Source organism: Brugia malayi, assembly GCF_000002995.4.
Source record: "Brugia malayi strain FR3 genome assembly, contig: Bm_v4_ChrX_scaffold_001, whole genome shotgun sequence".
Taxonomy (NCBI): Eukaryota; Metazoa; Nematoda; class Chromadorea; order Rhabditida; family Onchocercidae; genus Brugia; species Brugia malayi.
Genome location: NW_025062479.1, coordinates 14,555,044 through 14,575,118, shown reverse-complemented (window position 1 = coordinate 14,575,118; position 20,075 = coordinate 14,555,044). Strand labels below are relative to the sequence as shown.

The 20,075-nt window shown below is 26.4% G+C and overlaps 3 protein-coding genes across 4 annotated transcripts; 2 read left to right on the top strand and 1 right to left on the bottom strand.

The window, feature by feature from the left end:
• Positions 1-3,008: 3,008 nt before the first annotated feature.
• On the top strand, positions 3,009-4,346 carry Bma-mtp-18 (Uncharacterized protein; the record flags this gene model as incomplete). Its single annotated transcript, XM_043074865.1, has 4 exons — positions 3,009-3,093; positions 3,454-3,581; positions 3,692-3,837; positions 4,190-4,346. The coding sequence occupies 4 exons, from the start codon at positions 3,009-3,011 to the stop codon at positions 4,344-4,346; spliced, it is 516 nt and encodes a 171-aa protein (XP_042930799.1).
• Positions 4,347-6,316: 1,970 nt separating this feature from the next.
• Bma-laf-1.2 (ATP-dependent RNA helicase An3, putative) lies at positions 6,317-11,758 on the top strand (the record flags this gene model as incomplete). Of its 2 annotated transcripts, XM_043074863.1 has the most annotated exons (14): positions 6,317-6,360; positions 6,546-6,620; positions 7,233-7,332; positions 7,486-7,563; positions 7,645-7,779; positions 8,228-8,401; positions 8,526-8,702; positions 8,980-9,178; positions 9,638-9,819; positions 9,962-10,230; positions 10,542-10,628; positions 10,895-11,086; positions 11,211-11,285; positions 11,749-11,758. In XM_043074863.1, 14 exons carry the CDS (start codon positions 6,317-6,319, stop codon positions 11,756-11,758), a joined length of 1,797 nt encoding a protein of 598 aa, XP_042930797.1. The 2 variants fall into 2 exon arrangements, with proteins under 2 accessions (XP_042930797.1, XP_042930798.1); XM_043074864.1 differs by lacking the exon at positions 6,317-6,360 and having other exon boundaries at positions 6,559-6,620.
• Positions 11,759-12,890: 1,132 nt separating this feature from the next.
• On the bottom strand, positions 12,891-17,164 carry Bma-ttx-3 (homeobox domain containing protein; the record flags this gene model as incomplete). Its single annotated transcript, XM_043074862.1, has 7 exons — positions 12,891-13,103; positions 13,410-13,532; positions 13,769-13,944; positions 15,379-15,525; positions 15,964-16,139; positions 16,513-16,684; positions 17,059-17,164. The coding sequence occupies 7 exons, from the start codon at positions 17,162-17,164 to the stop codon at positions 12,891-12,893; spliced, it is 1,113 nt and encodes a 370-aa protein (XP_042930796.1).
• Between the last annotated feature and the right edge of the window lie 2,911 nt (positions 17,165-20,075).

The window sequence follows — 20,075 nt, the reverse complement described above, 5'->3', positions numbered from 1 at the left end:
CGATATTCACTTATGGAAAAAGTTTGGAGTTGGCAGTAGGTGAAGGGTTTGAAAATTTATTCATTTTTATATGTTTAGTATTTTGATTTTATGATACCAAACATGGCAAATTATTTTCATGAAAACTGTATAGTGTTGAAAATAGTGAGGAAGTGGAATATATATAATGAGGAGAGGCAGTGTGTCTTTTTTTTTTGTATGTTTTTAATATAAATAAAAATATAGTTTTTAATATAAGCCAGAATATATTATATTGATATTGATATGTTTAGCAAATTGGGAAGTAAATTATTGAAGAAGGGTTCTAACGTGGAACGGTTTGATAGGTTTTCATTTTCCTCCTTCCCAGTGATGCAGTGTACTATTTAGATATTTTATTTTTTCATCCTGATTTTGAGTTTGTTTTTTTTGAAAATTTTCCATGAATTAGTTGCTTTTCCGATCTTACAGCTCTATTTTCTTTTTATTTTTCACTTCCAGATGCAAACTCTAATAGCCTAAGTTTGAAACTATCTTGAAAGCATTTGAGAAGTTTACGATGCATGTTTAGATTGTTTGACATAAAATATTTGGACATCTGATGGTGCTCAGTTCTTGTTATTTGCGGTGATGTTTAGTAAAAAATATGAATGTTGCGACATTTATAATATTAGATTACTTACCTTTAATTTTTGTAAATATATGAGTTGTATATGTCAAGTTTTACAAGAATTTATCATAGAATCTGATCCATATTCTTGAACTTTCATCTATTAATTTTATAAATACTAAGATATATTATAAATATCATATTTTTTATAAGTACAAACATTATATTTCTGTTTTATTATGGTGTATTTATTATTCAAAGGTGAATATATGTAAATTCTATCTAAATTTTATCTGTAGCATGAAATTTAACTTAATTACATCATTTCCCTAATTTTCATATATTTCTTTGACTTATTTAATTTTAACAGAAGGATTCTCAGAATTTTCATTTGCGGTGCCTCTGATGTTAATATGATAATGTCTTGGTTATAGCCTTTCAAAGCGAATCTTTTGCAGCTTTTCATATTTTCAGACTTTTTTCATTTCAGAACTTATATATTTCATTATTTGGTAATGTTTTGTATTAGTCGTTCTGTGATACGTTTTACAGTTTTCAATTTGTTTTGTTTGTTGTTTTTTTTTCTGCAAATTAAAATTTTTTCAATCATGTTATTTACATCTGCTACAAAAACTAATATTGGAACAGTACTGTTTCGAGCTGGAACAATTCAAATTCAGCTTCCTTTCATAATTCGTCAAATTCGAGAAAGTTTCTAAATTTGATCACAGATGAAGAAGAGTTTGAGCAAAACAAATATCCTCGGTAGCAATTCAAAGCAACATTTAGTTCGATTCCTAATTCTCTTGTTTCATCTTGTTTCATAGGTAGCTGGATTTTTATTGCAAATCAATTTTTAAGATTAAAAAAAAGTAGATTCATACAGTCTGTTCCAGAACTAGATTCTCAGTTATTTTAACATTTCTAAAACTCAGTTTTCTAAAATCTCTTTGCTTATCTGTGAATGTTTGGAATTTCTTCATGATTCGAATGAATTTTTTGCGTGCATTCCTCCATTTAGTTTAAATATGTTTTCTTCAAAATTTCTGAAAATTTATTACCTGGTGAGTTTCGTGATATATGTGTCCGCAGATTTCAGTCTTTCAGTGATTGCAATGATCAGCATTGATTTTTCTAACCACTTATTTTTGAGATTGTAAACACACACATACAATTCAACAAATCATTCTTTTTTAACTTTCAAAAATTACATGATGTAAGATCAGATAAAAATAATCTCTCACTCTCACTCAACTTATAACACTTATCAGTTATAGTTATTCTGAAATAACTATAACAAGGAATCTCAGCTTATAACACTTATCAGTTATAGTTATTCTGAAATAGCTATAACAACGAATTTCTCACTCAACTTATCATAGTTAATTGAAAATAACTGTAATGATTAGCGACACTTTTTTAATTACAGAATGAGGTTGCTTTCAAATTTTCAAGTTTTACCGTACTAAAAGATTTGTCTAAATTTAGCTTTCATATATATATTTATTTTACCATAAAATTTGTACTGTATTAATAATAATTTATGACAAGATTTTTGAAATAACAATGATTGATTAATCAAAAGATGAAATTATTACTCTTGATAAATCACATGAATTTGCCATATATCTGTTTAACTTTTCTTGATTCTTTTTTTATACATAAGTGTAGATATGTCTGGGATACTATTAATTACTGGTAAAGATGCGGAATTTTATTCTTTATTGGTAGGTGAAAAAATTTTAGCTACTAAATTAGATTTTTTTTTGTGAAATCTCATAATTTTTCAGAGATATTATGGCTGATGGTGCGTATGTTCGAATATTCATTAGAATATAAAACGTATTAAACAATACTACTAGTATGTAGATGAATAAATAATTGATGAGCAAATAATTGCGAAGTCATTATTTGATTAGTAATTGTCGCTTTTGTTGAAGGGTTATTCAAAAATGCGTACAGAGTTAGTTATAATTAACATTATCTTAAGTCCACTTAATTACAAATAAAAGTGAAAAAATTTTGAATTTCTTTGATCAATTAAAAAACATTTCCTCATATAAGCATATATCAGATATAACTAGCTGTGCAATTCATAATATTGTCATGATCTGTCATTTATTTTCTTTAATAAATTTTAGGCTTATATTAAAGAATAAACTGATTTACCATTCTTATCTGTTATATAATTAGTAAATAATTATCTTATTAGCAATTATTGTTGCTTTTGTTGAAGGATTGTTCAAATATATGTGCAGAGTTAATTATAATTGACATTATCTTATGCTCATTTATTATTCTAATTTATTATTCAGATAAAGCCATGGAGACATTTACGATTTTTATTATTTCATGCATGTATGAATGATGGATGAAATCTCCAAAATATTTCAGGATTTAATCCAGTAATATAGCATTTATGAATAAACTAACAATTTATGATAAAGCTCGAGAAGATTTGCATGAAATGGACATTTACCGTGATACCGCGGTACGATTTCTTGGTGAGTTTTACAAATTTCCATATATCTTCAGAATATTTTTGTTGTTTTGGTTATATTATAGATGAGCAGAACAATTTGTGTGGTATTTGATACCAGAAATAACAGTTTTTTTGTTGTTGTCTTTTGTTTTACTCTAAAGTTTTTATGTTTTGATTTCATTTCATAAGTTTCATTCAAAGATTAAAATGTTTAAAATCCACTTTTAAGATATGATGTTTTTTTTTTATTTCGCATTCTCTTTATAAAACATCGGAAAAGTTAGTGGGTCGACGATTTTATTTGTACTTCCATGGATTTATACTTTCAGCTTATTTTACAGTTATTTCGAATAATGTACTTGAATACATGTAACATTTTCAGGTTATGCAAATGAAGTTGGTGAAGCATTTCGTGCTTGGGTGCCAACAAATGCAGTACGAATATCATATGTTGTTGCAATGGGTTATGTTTTTTCTGACACAGCTGACAAAAGTCGAAAAACATATCAGGTTGAATTATTCATGTAACTTTTCAAATGATTAAATTATTTCTGGATCTATTTTCAGTAGATAAAATGAAATAGTCTAACAGTTTTGCATTCTAAAAGTTTCAATTTCAGTTAAATTATTTGAACTGTAAGGAACGATATCGAGCTGTTGCTTTTCGAGCTGTCGATACATTAATCTGGCAAAGTTTGGCATCTGTTGTCATCCCAGGATTTATGATCAATCGTGTTTGTTATTTGTCCATTAAATTGCTTACCCGGTTAGTTATCTATGCGAATTTATACATCATCTTTAGCTTCTGAAAAAACCTATGATACACAAGAAAGACGCTAAACGATGTGCTAATTGCTAATGTAATTAAACAAATATTAATTTGTAATAGAAAGTGCAGTAACTTTTTATTTGATGCAATAATTTTGAAAATAGAATTATTTTTATTTAATAAGAATTTAATTTGCCTGCTGTATTAAAGATTACCTCATAAACTTTCTCATCCTTGTGAGGTAGCCTATCACTGTTCTTTCTATTTCAATGAAAATTTATTATTATAGTTTATAATCCTTAGATCTAACTTTTACTGAAGTTATTGCAACTATTTTTATAATTTATAGGTCAACTAAATGGCCATTGAAAGTACAAAAATTAACATCAACAGTAATTGGACTATGTACCATACCATTTATCGTGAAACCGATTGATACAGCTGTTGAGATTGGAATGCAGTCTTCGATAAGAAAATTCTATTCGGTGGAAGTTTTCAAAAAGTGATGATTTAAAATAATGGTAAGTTTTTTGTTCATTTTCAGCTATGGTAAAGAGGATAGTGGTTGAATTGAAATATGTAACAAAAAATTTAAATTCGTCATTAGACATTCAAAACAGCTTGAAAATATTATCTTTTAAATTGTGCTAATAGTAAGAAGAATTAGAAAGTATTCTAGTAAAAATACTATATCATTTTTTTTTTCTGGTTTCATTATCTCTATTCAAAATGCTTTTAGTTTTTTGTTATTAACAATTGCAATTGAAATCCAAAAGTTAGTATTCCTTTAATATTATTGTTTCCCATTTTTCTTCATTTTTTAATTTGCAAAGTTTACTGACATTTTATGAGAATTTAGCGTAATCATTTTGTTTACCTTATATTTCCAGTAATTTGCCTTTTTCTCAGTTGTGTTACATTTCCCATATTTTTTGGCATTGCAAATATTCATAACGATTAAAGATTTTAAGCTTTTTTTTTGAAATTGAAAATTATTGCATTTAAAAATAGGGAATTCAGCTTTTTTTTTTGAGGAACAAAGAGTTCAAGGTTTTTTTGAAACTGAAAAAATATTAATTTTGTTATTAATTGGATTAAAAATTTGATGTTTTTCTAACCATATCGCTGTATTATTTTAATACATCTTATGCATGTTATTTCAAATATTTTTGCAAAAGAAGAGAAAATAAATATTTTTTTGTATTCACTGTTGTTCACTGTTTGATATTGAATTCACTACTTTCAATATTTTATTACCTTTTTTTTCCCATATGCTAAATATCTCATTTTTATAAATATGTATATGCATATCACATTGATCATTGATATTTGCATATCGCGATTTAATGTATGTGCAACCTTCATTCAAATTCGCCATACATTTGAGTTTTCCTAATTTTCTATTTTTGTTGGTTAGTTTTCTTTCGTCTTTAAATGAACGTTTATTTTTTATTCATAATTTAATCAACTTTTATTAAGCTATTATTATTTCTTTTGATTTTTTGCAGATTTCTAAATCATAGTTATTTCTTTTCATCTATCTATGGGAGATTATACTACTACTTTATCTTTCATCTTTAATTTACATAAAAAGATTAGTAGGCATAAATGATAATAAAAATTTTATTGTGCAAATTTCTTTGCATTTGCTAAAAGATGAAATTTTAACGTAGTTATTAACAGGCATAAATGAGTATGAACAGTGTGGTAAATCATTTTTGATAATTGTTGAATGTGATATGTTGAATTAGGTATTTTGGTTTCTTTTTTTATTTTTATTCCATTCTTAATTACTATATAGATTTTAGATTTCAAAAGATAATTGGTTACGATGTTTCATCATCGTCGTCGGGTATTCTTTTTTTTAGCTTAGATTTGAATAGCATCTTATGTAATGAATGGGTAATGATTTATTTCCAATCAGTATATAACTAGCAGTGGGTATTTGCTTATGTATTTATTTATTTTCTCATTTTTTGTTATTGAAGAATTTTCAAAATTCAAATGAAAGGTTTTTAATTTATGGCATTTTGTCAGAAATGGTTGTTTGAATATTTTAAGAAATATTACAACACAATTGCTTATTTTAATATTTAAATTTGTCGTAGAATATAAGTTTTTGCATTTAGTCTTTTTTTTTCACAAATTTTTTATTTTTTATATCTTTCTCAAATAATTTTATAAGACATATTGCCGAATATTTCGCAACTTTATGCGCTCGGAATGGACCGAATTATGAATTTATAATTTTATGATCGTTTAGTTTCTTTTGAAACATATATTAATTTAGCTTGGAAATCTTATGCGACAAACATTAAAACTTATCTTTCTAAAAATGTATTAATTTATTCAAGTTTTTGTAATATCTCATATTGTTTTCATATTTCTTTTATATTGTTTGAACGTTGTGAATATAATTTATTTTCTATTTCTATTTTTCATTTCCACATGCTTATCAAATTCAATTTTTCAGCTTATGGCAACTTATGGTTGCAGTGTTTCAGATAATATGAAACTGATGTACAATGTTGAAATATTTTGCTGCATGCATAATTGATTTCTTCTCAATCTAATAATGATTTTAACATTAATTTATTTTATAAATCTCATATTCTGAATGATTTATTTGTAACATGATTTCGTTCCAGTTGTTCTGCCTTTTGATGAGAGGACAATTTTACTTATTATGTTTTGTCTGTTCTTAGATTTTCGAGAGGTATGAGTGCAACATCGGATAACATCTTGCCGCAGGAAGGATCTCGAAATGAGATAGTCGAACGGTAATTTGCTATTTTTGCATATTATTAAATTTGAATGAGATTAAAAATAATTAAAAAATATAGAAACATAATTAATAATATTATTTTTAATAGTATTAATAATAAAAATATAATAATGTTACTCAAATATATTACTAGAATGTTTTGAGATTAACTTTACGAGATAACTATATTATATCTATCCATTATGTCACGGTTAGAGATGAAAATTACTTCTATTTAAGTGGTTATAAGATAAGTAATTGTATCATTATGATCTGACCGTATTATTTATCTTAAATCATTAAGCTTTGCTATATGCCTTATTCAAATTGTTTCTTGTCTGACATAATTTGTTCCCATTCACACTTTTTTTTTTTTTTTTTTTGGATTTTCTAATAATGAATTTACACATTAAAATCTTTCGTTTGTGCCTTATTTGACATTACGATGCAGTTAATCTCTTACCTGTTCATAATTACCTCATGTAGTGTTGTATATGTCGAGTTTATTGAATTATAGTTTTATTTTTGCTAATTTCTTATTTTCTGAATTGTTTTAAAAGTGAAATTAAATTGTTCTGAGTTCTTCCTTCATTGATTTTTTTTTTTTTTAAACCAATTTTATCTTTAGCGTTCTATTTACTGGCGTTAACTGTGGGATCAATTTCGATAAATATGAAAAAATACCGGTTCTAGCAACAGGGAGTGATGTGCCGTTTCCGTGTGCAGTGGTAACGTTTTATTTTATTTTTTTGATAAAAGTAATAAACTTAAATCTTCAAACTTCTAAATATTGTTAGCTTTCGTACTTCTTATATGCTTTGTGTATTATACTATCCATATATATTTCATGGTTGGATATTTCTGTCAATAAATATTTTTAGTTCGATGAACTGCAATTGCATCCATGGATTCAGGAAAATATCAAAAAATCAGGTTATACGAAACCAACGCCGGTTCAAGTATTTACTTAATTTTTACTTGCTGCCTGCAAGGCTTCGCATTTCTACTCTTGAACTCTTATTTCTACTCGTTTTTTTCAGAAATATTCTATTCCAAGTTTACTAAATTGTCGTGATCTAATGTCTTGTGCACAGACTGGCTCAGGGAAAACTGCGGCTTTTCTAATACCGGTTATCAATCACATCATTCAAAATGAACCAACTGCAATGAAAATGGTAAGTAAATTTGAAGCCATTTCAATAAATTTATCATTTACTGTTCAAAATTAATTTGTTACTTTTTATACTGCATCTGCTTTAGTTAAATCCTGCCGAGATAGTTTATTAAGTTAGCTCTGATTGATACCGAAGACGGTGCAAAATATTTTTCCTAAAGTTTGAAACAAGTTAAATTGTTTTGCATTGAACAACTTAAATTGTACGTAAAGATACAATAATTTTTTATCAAATGAATTGGATAGCATATGGTTTATATGGGAAGTTAATATTTATTTTGTTAGCGTGTAGATGCATTTCTTTTGTTTATTTTCTGCTAAAGAAAGTAAGTTTTTCAAGTTTATTATTGTTTAGTTCTAGCCTATTAAAAATGTTTTATCAAAGCGAATTGATGTATAATAATGGGAAAAAGCTTTTGATTTTCATCTACTTTCTGAATTATTTACAGTCACATATGAATCGTCGTACGGTATTCCCAGTTGCGCTAATATTATTGCCAACTCGTGAACTAGCTATGCAAACTCATAAAGAAGCTTTAAAATTCGCTTATCGAACCAACGTTTTATCTGCCGTACTTTATGGTGGTCGTGAAAATTACCGCGATCAAGTGCAAAAATTAATGGTATGTGGAATATTATAATAAGCGATTTCATAATCTTTTTTTTTTTTAATGGTGTTATGTAATCAGTTGAAGCTTAGATTTTATAGTGGGTAAGCATAAAATTGTATTAATTTTTTTTTTTTAGCTTGGATGCCATATGCTTATTGCTACACCGGGACGTCTATTAGATTTGATGAATCAGAATGTCGTGTCTCTTCATGAGTGTAGATTTCTGATACTTGATGAAGCAGATCGAATGCTTGATATGGGCTTTGAACCGCAAATTCGACAGATTGTTGAGTATCATTCGATGCCAGAAAAGGTTTAGTTTTATTATTGTTATATTACTATCATCATTTGTATAGCATAGCATACGTCACATTCTTTTTTTAGCGGTATAATTATGTGTTGGATACCAAAAAGAGATCCAAGTGTGAGATTGTATCAGATCATATTTTTCTGTTTAATAGGAATTAAAGTGACTCAAGTGAAAGTATTTGATACTTCTAATCAGTATGCACAATATCTTCAAGACTTTCTTTGATCTGTCAGGAACATATTTCTAGCTTGATAACATTTCATGACCTGATATTTTTTAGGGTAAACGCGTCACAGCATTGTTTTCTGCTACATTTCCAAAAGAAATTCAGGTATTGGCGCAGGATTTTCTTGTGCCAAATTATGTATTTCTTTCCGTTGGACGCGTTGGTTCAACATCTGAAAACATTGTTCAAAAAGTTATTTGGGTTGAGGAGCATGACAAGAAGCGTTTGCTTATGGAGCTTCTCGATACTGATGGTATCCATTTTCTGTGTGTACATTATCTTTAACAATTGTTTATATGCTTTTGGATTTTTTATTTTCCCACGATTTCAGCAATTTGCGGAAAAAATCAATATGCTTTGGTCTTTTTTTGAATATACTAATAAATCCATAAATCTCTTAAGTTAGTAATAATGCATGCTTAACACGATTGTGTTCTCAATTTCCTAAAAACAAGGATACTTCTCCTCATTTATTTCTATGATTCTTAATTTATCCAATAATTAAGCCAGTTTTTCTCGTTTTCAAAGCGAACAGATCGCACTGTTTTTCTTTCTCTTCTGGTACTTTTCAGATTGCATTTTTCAAATTTGACAATATAGTAATTCTAGAATAAATCAAATTATATTAAAAACAAATAGTATATTTGCAGTTCTTTTTTTGAAATGAATATTTCAGATCGATTCTTAACGAGTTAAATTATACAAATTTCAGTAAATAAAGGACTTACCCTAATATTTGTTGAAACGAAACGAGGTGCAAATGAGTTAGCATGGCATCTTCAACGCAATCACTACAATGTTATGCCCATTCATGGTGATCTTAAGCAATACGAAAGAGAACGTCATTTGGAAATGTTCAGATCGGGGCAAACAAATATTTTAGTTGCAACAGCCGTAAGATTTCTCTCTACATTTATCACGAAATAAATCTAATTTAAAAAAAAAACAAAACAAAGAAAAATGTATTAGATTACTGTTGTTATTATTAATGGTTAAGGAAGAACGAAATCTTTTCGTATTACGCATGCAAATTTAGGTGGCTGCTAGAGGTCTTGATATTCCAAACGTGAATCATGTGATTAATTTCAATCTTCCCACTGACATTGATGAATATGTTCATCGTATTGGTCGTACAGGACGAGCTGGAAATATCGGATTAGCAACTTCATTCTTTACGGATCGAAATCGTAATATTAGTCACGATTTGATGGATCTTTTGGTTGAATCTAATCAAGAAGTGCCAGAATGGCTTGAGAAAATGACTAAAGAAAATTATAAAAGCCCTTCCAAATCTTACGATAGAGCGTACGGAGTATTTCTTCTTGATTTATTTTTGCACTTAACACAGTTTCTTGTTCATAGAGAAATTGACATATTTCGTTAAAATTTTTAATTCAAATATCGTTACTGTTTTTTTTATCAAATAATGAAAGTAGAATGTTAGTGCCAAGAAAACAATTACTGAATATCGTAGTAACTAACAAAATCCATAGTTTATTGCTTCACCTTTTCATATATGGTACTGAATTAGAATAAGAACACCATGTAATAGCTTTCAGACGTTTTGGTGAACATGATCATCGTTTAAATGCTGGAAATAACTCATTTCATTTCAGTCGTCCTATATCTGTTGCGCAAAATCGGGTGGAAGAATTGAACTCTTCTGCTTGGTGCAGTCAAACACCAAGCACTATTCACGCGTCGTAAATTTTTTTCTATAAATTTATTTCAAACAACAATTTTTATTTTCGTATTATTTTCGAATCTCGTTCTACAAGTTTAGCACAATCGATAAACAAATTAGTACTTGGAGAAGTATATTATTAACTGTTTCATATCTCAGAACTTAACAATGGCAAATACTTAGTCTCACAGTTATTGAATATAAGAGTTAAAAATTGATTGAGGATTGTGTTTCTACTTTATTAGCTTTATTAAAATAATCAGTGTTAAAAATGAATTTTTTTAGCTTCAGTCATGGTGATACTGGAAATGCTTTTATAAATGAAGCCTCTACTATTTTCCAAAGCAATATGTATCAGATTCCCCAGTCAAATTGCATTTATCAACCACATGGCAACACTTTTTCATTCGTACCGTTTGCTCCAATCAGTAGTATTAATTATTGGCGTAGCACTGCTAATACTTCACAGAGTGTGGGGTAAGTTTAAGTTTAAAAATTTGTCCCTTTTATACTCAAACAGTAACCATCTATATTTGCTAGATATGTTATGGGCGTAAGGCAACAATTTTAATTCATTTTTCGTAATGATAAGAAATTTCAGATTTTTGCAACCTGATGCCTCAGCTTATGGCGAACCTTTCGGGGTTCAAACATCACAGACAGCATTCTGTAATTGGTAACGTTAATTTTATCATATCTCTTTTTTTTTCATCTTCCGCATTTTATTGTTTCTTTTTTAGCATTTTTCTTTCTGGACTCTAATTTTGACTTAACAGTTGCTAATCTTTCATGTAAAAGTTTTCCTACAAAAATTAAGTTCAGGTGGTTAGATTCGAATTAATTCCAATTTCGAAGTGTTTTTTGAATTGCCTTACTTAAATCTTATCTCTTTTAAACTGATGAATATCAACAATTTCTATCAAAGCAGTTAACTTCACCAAATATTTATGCCTTCGTTCGAATTTTTCTAAAAGCTCGAAAAAGGGTATATGTAGTCATGAAAATCACTCTTCTTTTGTATGCATAGAATCCCTGCAACTGATGTGAGATGTTCATAGAGGTAATACCTTGAAAATATTGAGACTAATTATTTGTTAAAACAAAATATACATACACATGAATTGCTTACTCTTTTTCAGGCATTTGTGAAAGGTCATTCTATAAAATCTCAGAAGAATATACGTATTATCGATGAAATTATCTCTGAAGAATAAAATGAGATAGCATAAGCAGTTTGTTTTAACTCGTTATAATTTTACTTAAGCAATAGGAATTTCACTTATTAGTAAACACTGATAGTTTTGAAGAAATGGGAGATGAGCTTTTTGAAAGAAGATTGTACTGAAATAACAAAACTTTTTTAAAAATAGTAACTTAAAAATATATGGTAATAATTAGTTTAAAATTCTCCTATAAGTACATTGGTTTCATTTTCTGCTAATGTTTGAAATTTCCAACGGGGTTTTTTATCTTATGTGTTAGTTTCAAATTTTAATTAAACGTTTGAAATATATTTCTTTTAAATATCCGTTAAATTTTCTTCATCTCCTTAGCATTTCTAATGCATAGAGCTTATTGCCATTTTTTGTTGTTTTCAAATACTTCATCAGGTGCAATTCATCATTTTAATTCATTAAGGGCTTATAGTTAGTGTCGCTTAGTATTATGAGCATATATGTTCCTTTAATTTTTCTGTATTATCATGTTTTCATAAATTTCTGAATTTTAAGGAATAATTAATATGGGAAGATTTCATCAGAAATTGTTTATTACTTCTAGATGCCTAAATACCGTAGTGATTCATAGATAATATTTCAAAATTTTACCAACTGATTTTGTTTACCTTAAATATCTGTTAGATATGCATTAAAATTTCTGTACATATCGCATGTAAATTGAATAGAACTAAATAAATATTAAAAATAAAAAGATGTTATAAAAAATTTTTTCTCACCATTACTGTAATCATATTGATTGGTATCTTCTGCTTGGTATTCTTAATTAATGCTTAATTTGTGACCTTTTTAAGGATGCAAAATCATTCCATATATTTACATAATTTAATCTTGTAATAATGATGCTTTCAAGAGAAACTTTATTGGTTGCATTTTGTTATTCATTAAAGTTTCGGTCTTTTTCTTTCTTTTTTTTGGCATGACAAATGATATTTGTTTATTTCATTTTTTCTTTTTCATAACGAAAGTATTGTTAAAGGATTTGAAGAAAATTTATTATTGTGTATGTTTTTTTTTTTTTTTTTTTTTTTTTTTTTCGCAAAACTTTACAACATTGTTTGATCTGTTTCAAAATATTCAGCCAATGATTTTTCTGATGAACTAATACAGCCGCTTTTTTCAGTTTCAGTTTTACCATTATTTAATTCGTTGTCATCGTTTGAGCTACCGGAATGTTCATCTCGTTGACTTCCCTCTTCCGGACTTACTGATGTTTGCCATGATTCTTCCATAGAATCACCTACTGAACCGCATGTTATCTGAAATTTAATAATTTGAATACAAAATTAAAAATATCTACAATAACAAATAATTATGAAAATTTATCATTCCTATGAAATTATAGAATGAAATTTAAGTTAAATCTGTTCCTTAAGGTATGTTATGTAAGAAAGTTTTCCAATATGCTTTATGTAATAGCTTACATAAAGTAATAGTGAGATTAAATTTAAAATATTTTCCAGTTTCTTTGTGCTAATTAGTAATCAATTTAGATTCGTCAATTTTATGCTTTGCATTTTTTTTTTTTTTTCTAAATAATTTAAAAAAAAAAAAAAGAAAAAAACCGGTTCAATTGGTTCGTTGAAGGTAGTACTTGGAAGTGATGGTACATGTGGTGAATTACTGGATGTTTCACGACATTGTATACTATTACGACGAAATTTTGCTCGAGCATTTTGAAACCAAACCTAAAACAAGTGTTAAATTTGATAATATTGTTAAATAATAATTATAAATAATACGAATAATATTAAATAATTATAAGTAGTATTTCACACATTATCATAATTCCATGCAGTATGTTGTATAGTTTTTTTCAAAAAATTCTCATTTTTTCAAGTGGTACTTAGACTATATTAACTTTATTGCAAAATTTTAAATGGAATTGTCAAGATTTAAAATAAAATTCTGAACAAAAAATCACCTGTAAAACCCTTTTTGTAAGACCAGTTCTTTGTGCTAATTGTTTCAAATCTTTAGCATCTGGATTATGATTTAAATTGAAATAACTTTTCATTGTTCTCAATTGATGATGCTTAAAACTGGTACGCATTCGTTTTGATTTATGCGTTATACTTAACGCTTCTTCTTCAACACAGTCTATAATTCCTTTCATTTTTTCCTTCTATTTTTAAATATTTCAATAAGAAAGAAAGAAAAAACTTATAATCTTTCACCAACTATATTAACTGCACTTTCTAAATATACTTACTTTTGGAAAAAAAATTGCAAAGATAATGCAACATAATAAGAAAATTTCATAATGGTACAAAAATAAATATAGATCAGAAAAGTTAAATTAATATAGCTTGATTTCCGAAAGAATCATGCATAACAAAGAATACTAATCATTATTATTATTGTTATTATTACTATTATTATTATCATTATTATTATTATTACTATTATTATTATTAGTAGTAATATTAGTATTATTTACTATTACTATTAATTATTATTAAATACGTCCCATTAATAATTTCTCAAATAGCAAACGTTTACAACAAGTATGTACGAGATGAAATCGATCTAAAACCTATCGTCAAATATCTAATTATCTGTTCGAATTTTTTAATCATGTAAGATTTTGCTGATGATTTGGTATCATTTCAAAAATAATGTTATATGTAATTTGCATAATTAGAATTTATTTACATAATTAGAAATTATGCAAAGCTCTATGTAACCTAACAATTTTTGTTGTTTTCTGCAATAAAGGATGCTCTTAGATGCATACTGTAGTATTTCTCTTAGAAATAATTGGAATAAGTAATAAATGTTATTTCGAGTTTCGTAGCTAAGTTAGCACTAACTCTGCTCCTCTTCAAGGAACAAAGCGACTCTTTTTGAATACATTAGCAAGAGTCAATGCTTTCTGTCACATTCATCCTCCAATTAGCGCTTAGATACGGTAGCTCTGTGTAAATTTGCTCATCCATATGATATCAATCTTTCATAGCTTTCATTACATTTCTAAATCTTACATTTTTAAAATTATAATTTAAAATTACATTAACTTGAAACATCCATTCCTTAAATTTTACCTCTCTCGCTTTTCCTTTTCCTTTGCAGATTTCTCATTTTTATCCCAAAATTATAACAAAGTTTAAGTTAAGTTTCGCTTTCTCTTTAAAGAAAAGATAATTGATAGATTTTTTTTTTCCGAAAACAAAATTGACAAACAAAAAAAAAAGGGACATATCTATTCCGATGTTCATCAAAAAAATTAATAAAATGAATTGTTTTTTAGCAATTGTTTGACAACAAATCATATGAATGAGTGATAAAATTTGCATTAAAAAAAAAACAAATGATAATGTAAATATTTAAATGGATATACATGTAATCATTTTTCTATTAATTAAAAATTTTAATTGATATCTTTAAAGGCGCAAAGTCTTATGCTTTCTTGTCGTGTCACACTTGCTTATTATCAGTTCAAATAAATAAACAAATAATATTTGCTATTTTCTAGAAGGATGAAAGATTTTTTTCGCAAATGAAAAAAATCAATTAAAAAACACCAATGCCAACCAATACTATCGGTGGTACTTTCGATATCATCGGTTGACTTTCTCCACTTTCGACATCGTTCTTTCCCTCCTATCAGTGAAATTTCAGATGAAGCGGTTGTTCGTAAAGAATTATCATCATTTGTAGGATTGATTGCACCAAAGTGCGCTGAAACCTGAATATCATTTCCTAACTGAATTACTGACTAAAAATGCATATCATAATTTTTACTTACTAATATCTTTTTTTTTTATGAAAAAGTATTTTAAATTATTTAATTTCATTTTTCTAATATCAATAACTTGTATCGCAAATATCTTAAACCTGCTATTCATTTCTTCCTAATCATTAATACAAGTGGAAATAATGGCATTTTGAAATTAATTCATTAATTTGGAAATTAATTTATTTTAAAAATCATTCGTCGTGATTTTTCAAAACTCCCTCCTTAATGATTATGAACATTCATATTTTTATTATTTGAAATGTGTTAATGTTAATTATTTTGCTGATAGCATCTATTTTATGATGAAATAACCAATTTAAATATGAGTTTAAAAAAAAATAAAATTTAAAAATGAAAATAGTGAAAAAAAAAATTATCACCATTACAATATAATGTTCCATTACAACCCATTATAAATAATTCACTTGGTTGAAGTGGTATGGAACAGACGTAACACGTAAAGCATTCCAAATGAAAAATTGCATCATTAGCACGCATAACAATATCTTCATCACATAAAATGATAGCACATCGTTCACAACGTTTACCATATTTACTGTAAATAATTTAACAATTATTTTATTTTATTCTATTTAAAAAAATAATTATCTTACAAAATTACACGAGTAATTAATTATCTTTTAATAATTAATATGATATTTTAATAATATGAGTTAATATGACGGCTAAGAAATATTTCAACAAATGTAATTAATTTTATTTAAATGTTAACTTTTATTTATGTATAACAAAGTTATAAAAGTGTGTATATGTACATATTCTAAATAAGCGTTCATAATTAAATACTGAATAGTTTATACAACACATTTAAACTTTTTATTCAAATGCATTTCTTTTTTTTATAATAATGATAATGATATTTTTATGATAACGATATATGATGTATTGATAATAAGTAAATTTCTTACGCGAGATAGTCATCACGACAAAGTACCATTCCATTTTTATAATAGCATGTTGATGCATTATGTAATGAGCAATGACATAAACAGCACCGTAAACATTCATAGTGCCAACTTTGTTCATTCATTAACAGAAAATGTTGATCCGTAATTGGAATTAAACATGATACGCAACATCCTATTATATTTCATTCATTTATTACTGTTATTAATAAATTTTCAAAAGAAAAAAGGCACGTAATTACTTAAGGAAATTACGTTAGAATAGTTTAATCTTTTTTTTTTTTTTTTTGAAAATTAACTTTTTATCATTTTTGTACAAAAAGAAAAAAACGCGTAAAGAGAATGCATGAAAAATTACGTAGGAATAGTTTAATTTTTTTTTTTTGAAAAAATTTACTTTTATTATTATTGTACTAAAAAAAAAAAAAAAAAAAAAAAAAAAAAACACGTAAAGGAAATACGTGGAATACTGAATGAGAATAGTTTAATCGTTTTTTTGAAAAAATGGTTTTCACTTTTATTATTTTTGTACCAAAAGAAGTTTATTACCTGCTGTTGCAACTTGACATAATGCAGTTGAAGTTGACGGAGCATTTGAAATTGGTGATGATGAAACGGTTTGAGTATCATCATTTAATGATGACAAATATATCATCCGAAAATTAGTGTTATTTTAAAAAGTAAAAAGAAAAAAATTATACGGATAAAAGATGCAAATATAAAGATAACAATTTTTATAATAAAATTTTTTAAATAATATTAAATGGCGTTTTCTTACAATTAAAATTGCTAAATAATTACTATTAACCTAGCATCAATTTTATAATTATGTTTTATATCATATTAACATTTTCTAATTATGCATTTAAAGTTCAATCATACATCAACATTTAATAACTATACAGTAATTACTAATTTGAAAAATTTTTTGATTGTATTTTTAGAAATAACATGTAAAGTGGTTTTTATTTTTTTTTTCTGGAAATAATATTAAAACTTTTCATCATTTTTTTTGATTAAATTTTTAATAAAGAGTGAAAAAATTTTTAAATAGCAAATCTAAGGACTGAAGTTCAAATGTGACTTTAAAAAAAAATAAAATAAAAATTGGACAAATAAATTGAACTAGCATGAAAAGCATATCTATATCTATCTATCCATATATTTAGAATGTAAATACATAAAGAGCAGTGTGCGGCGGCTTTGCGAGGATTGAAAGAGGATTATAAAAGTAGTAGGAGTAACAGCAATTTTGCGCCAACAAATAATAATAGCTCAATGGTTTTCATTTCCACTTTTAACAAAACAGATATCATAATGTTCTATTATTACTGACTAATATTTTTGTTATATATTTATCTAAAATAAATATTGCAAAATTTTTTATTATTCTAACTATAATATTATTCTAATTTCACACGTTCTTCCAAAAAAAAATTTTTTTTAAATTTATTATTAATCATTTCAAAAAAATTCATTAATTTCATATTAAAAGACAAGACAAAATTGAAATGTAAAATAAATTAAATAATTTTATGTTAGAATAGAAATGAAAAAATGCTTGTTTTAGGAAGATTTGATGAAAAAAAAAAAAAAAAAAAATTATTATTGAGGGATGAATATGAAATAATAGGAAGGAGCTATAAATGGTAAAAGATCAGTTAAACTGTCAAGAAGGACACTTGAAAAAGGAAAATGATGTGCATTGCAGATTGTTCTAATGATGATCATAATGATCATAATGACCGGAACGGATTACAATTTGACACCAACCGCTAGGATAGCAGGTGAAAAGATGCTAACTGTAGAAAATTCAAAAAGTCATCTGAATTATTTTTGGATATTATTATTATTAAAAAGTGCTGGATTGCTTCTGATCTATTAATGCAACGATTTATGCTGAATTTTAGAAGTGATTTCTATCCTGGCTAAGTTAACCTTAAGCAATAGAATAACCTTCATTACATTTTGACAAATATACAATCAAACTCGTCGCCCAGAATTATTTTTGATGCAAGTAGCTCAACCATTGATTGATTTAATTTAAAAATTTTAAGATATATAATAATTCATGCTTCAATTCATTCCTCGTCGCATAAGTCAATAAATTAATAATTTTATTTAAAAATAGTATCAATGAAATAATGCAATACTAATCAATCATTTATGTAAATCATATATTGTTGCATTGATTTATATGCATAGGTATAAATAATAAAAGTTTTGATTAATTAATTGGAAATCACTGATAGAATATTAACAACGAATAAGACTGCAGAAAAATCCACATTGGCATATAAAAGCATTTATGTACAGATACAGATGAAATGAAACTGTTTAAATAATATGATATGATATTTGTTGTTTGATGATTAAATGAATCACTTTATCAATCTTTAATTATTTAATTCCATAAAATTTGTCTCTCGTATCTTGCGACCTAAATTTTAAATTTAGTAAAGAAAAAAAAGATTCTTCTTTTTCACTACATTACTGTAAAATAATTCATTCTTTTTGATACTAATTCTCGAGAAAATGATAACATCTGGCAAAGAGACATAAAATAATCACTAATAGACCTTTATTTTTCAACACATTGGTAAATTAAATAGCATCATAAAAATTCGTTTACACTCCTTATTGATATACCAGATAATTCAGCATACAGTTTATGACACTGTAAACAATCAATGTTAGAAAGCATTAAGCATTATCAATATGTTGTTAATTAAGTAAATTTTTTAAGTAACTATGCTGACAAATGTCTTATTTTGACTATAATAAATGAACTTTAATCTCATACTGATCTAATCACTAATCATTTTTGATTAAGGCTTTTAAATCACCAGTCAAGTGTTTCAGATAAATTTTGGAAAAATTCACTTGAAAAACAGGATTACTTGAAAAACAAGCAGAAATTATTTAAAAACAAAACATAAATTATTTATTACGAAAAATATTTATATAAAACAGGATTACTTGAAAAACAAAACAGAAAATAGTTATTACGAACTTGTAGAATAATCATTAATTATTGTCTTATATATAATTATTAGCTCATAAACTTCACGATTTTTTTTTTTTTTTTTTTTTTTGAACAGTTTTATAATACAATATAAAGAAATATTTACTGTTTCAAAATGAAATGTCGACAAAATTATAAATTTCATGCGAGAACTACAGTATCCGAAAGCGGTAAATGTGCAAAATCAAACAAATATTGAGGAAGAATGGAAAATTTGCACTTATAATTATGTTCAAAAAGTAATGGAAAAGGGGTTGTCGAGTACAGCAGGGGTCATAGAGGTGAGATGATGATGATGATGAGATGACCTCATGGCAGGGGTCCATTATACTGCTTTTACCTATACTTCATCTTTTCACTTAGTTATGATTTTCATCAATTCTATCTTTCACCTTTTAATAGAGTAAAAGAAAACAATTATAGTGTGAAAATAAGTTAAAATCCGGATGAAATTAAACTAAATTGGCAAAAGTTATAGTGCTAACAAAAATTGGAAACAAAATAATTTAACAAACATATATTAATAGATTAATATGTTAAT